This window comes from Zootoca vivipara, chromosome 7 (genome assembly GCF_965207765.1).
Source record: "Zootoca vivipara chromosome 7, rZooViv2.hap1.1, whole genome shotgun sequence".
In the NCBI taxonomy this organism is placed as follows: domain Eukaryota; kingdom Metazoa; phylum Chordata; class Lepidosauria; order Squamata; family Lacertidae; genus Zootoca; species Zootoca vivipara.
The window spans coordinates 18,887,912-18,894,556 of NC_142590.1; the positions used below are offsets into that span (position 1 = coordinate 18,887,912).

General features: G+C 44.5%; 1 protein-coding gene across 2 annotated transcripts in view; it reads left to right on the plus strand.

Annotated features, from left to right (window-relative positions):
* COL11A1 (collagen type XI alpha 1 chain) overlaps positions 1 to 4,978 on the plus strand; it is a 248,703-nt gene extending 243,725 nt beyond the window's left edge. For both annotated transcript variants that reach the window (XM_035122972.3, XM_035122973.3), the window contains 2 exons: positions 902 to 1,135; positions 4,217 to 4,978. In XM_035122972.3, the coding sequence (XP_034978863.3) occupies positions 902 to 1,135; positions 4,217 to 4,363 (381 nt within the window). In that variant the 3' untranslated portion in view covers positions 4,364 to 4,978. The remainder of the gene's footprint in view (positions 1 to 901; positions 1,136 to 4,216) is intronic.
* Positions 4,979 to 6,645: the final 1,667 nt, after the last annotated feature.

Genomic DNA, 6,645 nt, shown 5'->3' on the forward strand with positions numbered 1-6,645 from the left:
GTGATGTTCAGATTTAAACTTCTTTTCAGCAGTTACTCTACCTTCAGGTTGCAAACTTCAGTTAGCATGTTCAATTATATAATAATAATAATATTGTTATTTATACCCCAGCCACTCTGGAGGGCTTCCAGCACATATAAAAACCGTAATAAAACACCAGACATTAAAAGCTTCCAGATACAGTACAGGGAATGCAGAATGGCACTAGTAGGCACAAGTTAAGGACTAAGTAAATTTACCTCAGAATCTCCTTGCATGAAGAGAGCTAAAATGTCAAGGAGAAAGCAGGACCAGTCAAAGGGGAAGGGAGGAAGTCCATTTCACCCAGGCCCTTAAGCTAAGAGGAGATTTTGACACTTGTTGATTTTTTAGCATTTGATAAGTTTCACAGCTTGTTTTTTCTGCACGTTGGACCAAAATGTGACACATTCTCACAGTTCTAGAAGGCTAGAAAAGTATTATTACAAAATTCATTGTTGGAGCCCACAATGGCATGACTGGTGTGGAAGGAAGCACACAGCTGCACCTTGGGCTTGGGGAAGCATCTAAACCAGGCCACAGAGTTGCAGCAAACTGAAGTTCTGACTGTAGAATGATGTTCATTTGTTTGTTGCAAGGTTACAGGTCACCACTTGCGATGGTTTTCGGCTTCTGGTAATAGTTTGCAGCCCAAATGCGTAATCATGTAGTGCTGTCCAAAGAGGCTCTCTTTACTGATTCACAGCTTGACTGCATTCTTAATGGGACAGCAAACAGGATTGTGTCAGTTGATTTATAGGGAAGCCAGTTAATGTGCTTTTGTGTCAAGTGTAATCTTGTTTTGCAACTTTAAAAGGAGAACCGACCACATGTTTATGTGCCTGTTTCATGGGTCTGTATGTTCCTTTTTTTTACTCCTCAGCTCTCCTATGTGGATGCTGAAGGCAATTCCCTTAATATGGTCCAAATGACATTCCTTAAACTACTGAGTGCCTCTGCCCGGCAGAACTTCACTTACAACTGCCACCAGTCAGTGGCATGGCATGACGTGTCTTCCGACAGCTATGACAAAGCACTGAGGTTCTTAGGCTCAAACGATGAAGAGATGTCTTATGACAACAATCCTTACATCAAAGTTCTTCACGATGGCTGTGCGGTAAGTATAAGCCCACGATATGCTTTTCTGCTTTACTAAGCTAACCTGCCATCTTAATCAAATGACTTTGGCTTAATGCTATCATGCATGTCTCCAAAGACCTTTTTTAAGAAGCAAAAAAACAAAACCATATTTCGTTTCTGTTTCGTTTAGTTTTTTTTTACCTACGCGCTGTTGTCTCTTTTTAAAATAGCAATAATTAGAAGACTTTTAAACTTTAGAAGAAGGGGAAATAATGTTAGCCCATAACTTAAGGAAAGACCAATAGAATAGAATAAAACCAGACAGGGAGCTGTTCTAAATGCAGTGACAAGCCAAGTCACTGGAGAAAGAGGATTGAGATGTAAGATAGTAATGGGAAAGCATTTGTACTCTACAGTGTGCTGCAGAAAAAGATTAATAAGAATAATGCTGCAAATGGAAGGCCCCCTTCTACAATTTTAATATAATTTCTCTCTAAAGCAGAAAATGCCAAGTGAAAGCAATACCAAAGCTTTCTTTCTTTCTTTTTATCTCCTCCTCCTCTTATCCGATGAGCTGCCGTTTGAAGTGGCACTGAAATCTGATACGGATAGAATGGTATTAAGGAAAGTGTGTCTGAGAAGTTTCACAAGTATTGAGACATTACTGATGTAACCTCAAGAAGCCTGTGGGTTACATAACACTGCCTTGATTGCCATCCTTGTGATTCACTTCTCCTTGGCTCCTGGTTCTATTTATTCAAAGCAATTCCCATTTTAAATGTGTCCCTCCCTTCTTTACCATCTCTGATGATTCCGCAACCCACCCACTTCACCAATCCCCCCCCCCACACCCCATGGAAGAATGCCATTGCTGTAGTTATTGCCCTAATGTTTGGCTTCTGGGCTTCACCCTAGGCATCTGGTTGGTCACTATGAGAAGAGAATGCTGGACTAGATGGGCTCTTCTGTCACCCACACTGTCTCCCACAGTCCTTCCTCTGCCCATCCTGTTTCCCCAGCTCCCATAATGTGTATTGTTAGCTGCAGCAGTGCCTGCATTTGCTGGGAACATGGCAGCATAATTCCTGGAGGAAGCAAGACTTCACCCTTCCTTTTCTGTCCCTCCACATTAGACCATGGTTGGTTGAGAAGGCAATTCATCTCCAGCACATTGGCTTCCCCGCAAAATGAGCCTGGCACATTGTCTAACCCACCACATTGCTCAGAGAAAGACAATCAAAATGCAGGCTGTCACCTGAGCGTTGGTTAAGATGTGCAAAAAAGTAGCTTTTTATGCATCAGCTTATGAAATGCACTTCTCAGGCACATGAAAGTCCTACCTGCTTTTGCATCACCAAGTTGCTGCTGTGCCTCTTTGCCACATGGTCAACGCCTACATTCTTGGTGTTGGTACTCAACAAGGATAATCTCCAGGGTTGCTTTCTGGTCTCTTTCACTGTACTCCATAGCCTACTTGATTCTAGACCATGGAAATTGCCAGCTCATAGTGCCTTCAGATCCAGCCCTGGTAGCATTTAGGCTTGGGGTGGGGGTGGGGAAGCTCCCATTGGCAGTAATAGAAGCTTTTCTGTAAAACGAATTACCATATGGGGAGCAATCTGAGGAGATCCTAGTGCATGGGGAGGGGAGGGTTAATCCTGCCTTCCCCTGCTGTGAGCCCCCCCCCTTTTAAAAAGACCCACATGTACACAGCAGTTTGGTGCCATGTGAGCTTTTTTCTATTCTAATCACCATTAATGCTTTGATTTTCATCAAGAAGGGGGGGGGAGATGGTCCTGTTTCTTCTGGTTCTAGCCCAAACCACCAGGCCCACCCATCAAGGCCGTCTTAGGCACCCTGGTGCGGCGGATCCCTCTGCCGCCCCCCGCCTTCCAGCGCGATGGGCGGGCAGTGCTGTGCGACGAAGCGGGCCGCAGGCGGGAGCAGCTGCGTGGCACCCCCTAGCGGGCTGGTGCCGTGGCGCCCTGCGCCACCCAGCCTAGCCGTAGAGCCAGCCCTGCCACCCATTCCATGTACAGTGGTACCTCGTTTTTTTGAACAACTTGGAATTTGAACGCCGCAAACCTGGAAGTAGGTGTTCTGGTTTGCAAACTTTTTTTGAATTCGAACTGTTTCGTTTTGAATGCCCCCACTCCTGCTTGCACGGGAGTAGGAGCGGGATCGGAGCAGCTCAGCTGGGGAATGTGAAGCCTCCACCTCCCAGCCCCGCTCCTGGTTGCATGTGAGTAGGAGCTGGATTGGGGCTGCTCACCTTTAGAGTACGTCACACTTTTCCATTGAGGGGTGCATGGCTGTGTTCACTTCAACAGAGAAGTTTAAAGGGCATTGGGTGGCAATGTGGAGACAGCTGCCTCATCGGCAGTTTAGGGGCTCTCAGATGCAGCTGCCAGGCTGCCTCCACCTTCGCCACCCCAGCAACTATTCCGCCTGGCTGCCTTCAGGTGGTGCAGGGGCTCTGGTGCTGAGGCCCAGCCGTGAACCCCTCAATGGAACGTGTGACGGAGCCTGCACCTCCCCAGCTGAGCTGCCCCATCCAGCTCCTACTCATGTGGAAGCAGGAGCGGGGGCGGGGATCTCTCAGCTGGAGAGTGGAGGCTCCCCAGCTTAGCATTTAAAATTAAAACTGAAATATCCAGGAAACCAAAAATCCAACAAACTTGCAACTCATGAAAAAGCAGCAGCACAACAAATTGAAAAAGCAAACCAACCGCAAATGAATCAAAATCACAAGAAAACATCGCTGAGCCAAACCCTAATTCTAATCCTTACCCTAACACTAACCCAATCCTAAAATTAACCCTAACCCAGAAATGGTCTTGTTGCATAGTAAAATTCATGTTAAATTGCTGTTTTAGAGGTTGTTTTTAAAAGTCTGGAATGGCTTAATCCATTTTGCATTACTTTCTATGGGAAGGTGCGCCTTGGTTTTGGAATGGTTTTAGAACGGATTAGGTTTGAGAAGCAAGGTACCACCCTTGACATAAGGAAGGTTCCCCAGCCCTATTATAGACAATCTAGGATAAATTTACAGGTCTTTACTGCATTAACTGACAACTTACTTTCATTTTGGTTTGTGTTTGTGTGTGTTTTTTTACAGACACGAAAAGGCTATGCAAAAACTGTTCTTCAAATTGATACTCCCAAAATTGACCAAGTGCCTATTTTTGATGTGATGATCAATGACTTTGGTGATCAGAATCAGAAGTTTGGATTTGAAATTGGCCCCGTCTGTTTCCTTGGTTAAGCTTAGAAACAAAGAGAAGATCGTCAACAAAGAAAAAAAATGCACCTTGGTGCTACCCACCAACCCCACTTGATGCCACATGCAAGTTTTGAATAAGAATGGAATAGAAAAACATGTCTCACCATGTGTTGTCTTCTCTAGAGAACACCTGTTGCCTCAGTAGGTCCAGAATCACATGACTTAAACTTGTTTGGCCCATTATGAAGGATCCTGGGGCAGAGACAGACAACGTGGGGTAAATTATCTGAAAATCCTCCGCCATTGCATTTCCGCCCCAACCCACCTGCCCCTCCCTTGATATTTTGGTGCTGTAAAATTGAATGTCGTGGTGCTCCTTCCATTACAACATAAGAGGTGCTAAGAAGGTATGTTTAATAAACTGTAATTATTCTATGTACAGTACAACGCTGTCCGTTCTGTGTCCATTTCCAAAACTTGCATGTGTCCCTGAATCGCAACTGGCTCTCCTGTTATAATGATTTCAAAATTATGTTGTCAATACTGCGTATGTATTATGAAAAAATAAAGTTGTAATTTCCAGTGAATCCAATCCCATTTTTTTCCTGATTAATAATAATAATACTATTAATAATAATAATAAAAACCCTTTGTATATATTGCTGTTCAAGAGCTCTGTTATTTGTAGTCACCAGGAAAACCTCAGGTGGCAGAACTGGAAACATTTGAGTAACACACGTCTCTGCTGTTACTGCTTTGTGATAAGGAACTCCAAGAAGGAAAGTACCAATTGAGGTGCTGTTCCGTGGTGCTATACCTCAGACTTTTTCCCTTTTCCTTTTCTGATGCCAGGAAATTTCAAGAAGATATATATATATTGATCTATGCCTAAAATGAGCAAGTTTTATGTTTGGGAATGGGAAACATGCATGGTTAAAACGAACGTGTAGCAGATGTGATGCAGGGCCTCTTCTGATGCTACTTTTAGGGTGTGGCAGCTTTTGGTGCATGAGATCCTCCTGTTCCTCTTTGGTAATACTGGGAGGCTGAAGCCATGTAGAAGGAGTCTATTCCGTGGCCCCTTGCTACATCAGTGTTGCTGCTCATCCCCAAAACTGGAGCAACATGGGTATGTGGAGGAGCTGCCCCATGATCTCCTCTCACGCGGAGAGATGTTACCAGAGCTAGGTGGAGAAGCATGCATGCTCTGCTTGCCGTGGCCTACAGGAAGCATCAAAAGGAGGCCCTCAAATAACCTGTCATGGGAGTCTTCTTCAGACATTCAGAAAGACTACATGAAGCTTAAACTGGGTAGGGGCAGGATGTGGGCATCAGGTGTACGTGGATCCACCTCCAAGCTTTTTGAAAGGGGCCTTCTAAGTGTGTACATGCTTAGCAGCTGCCTTGCAATGAGAAACCCTGAAAATGCAAGAAAGCTGAGAGAGGGAGCAGGTATATCCAATGCACAAAGGAACATCAGGGAAACAGCCAGTGTGCATGTCTAAACACCCACCCCCAAACTGAGCCCACATGCATTATTTTTGATTACCCGGAGAAGCCTATGGCCATTCCGTTTCTTGTACCTCACCTGAATTTTGTCACATAGATACTAAAACCAGATTCTAAACCATTATTTATAGATTGTGTCCCCATCAGTTGTCTGATGGAATTACACCATTATATGTGAGCCAAGATTAATAGTTCCTGCCCTGGGCATCATTCAATATAAGAAGTCTCTATCCTCTCACCCCCATCAGTATTTATTTTCTTGAGTCCCAGTCGAGGAATATTGGAGCCCAACAGAAAGCCGTATATCAAGAAAGTAAGATGGTGAGAGTCATCTACTCTCAGGCGTGTGTAGGATTGCCAATATTTATACCAGCTCCAGTAGATGTGTCTTTTAACACGTTGATGAGCTTGATGAGCAGATATTAGCATGAAAAGCTTCACCTGTTGATTTCTGCAGACCCAGCTCCTGTTAAAGGTGCTAGTAGACCAGGTCAAGTTATTGCTTGTGGGGTTGTTTTGGCCAATTGGTGTTGAATACTGTCAGTACTGATCATCCTTTCAGTGGTTTGCAGGAAGAGCAGGAGGAGGACCCCGTGCACATGCTCTGTGTTCTGGATATGTATTCCTAGAATCTGTTACTCCCTTAGTGAAGGAAATGCAGGAGAAGATATATGGGTCTACTCATGAATTCCCTTTGCTGGGCTGTGGCAAATTAAGTCCAGGTCATGTGATTCTACCTAGCTGCCAAGCAACCAACTAGGAAACAGCTAGCTATAGAACTTCTTTCCTGACCCTAACAGTCATAATTTGCAATG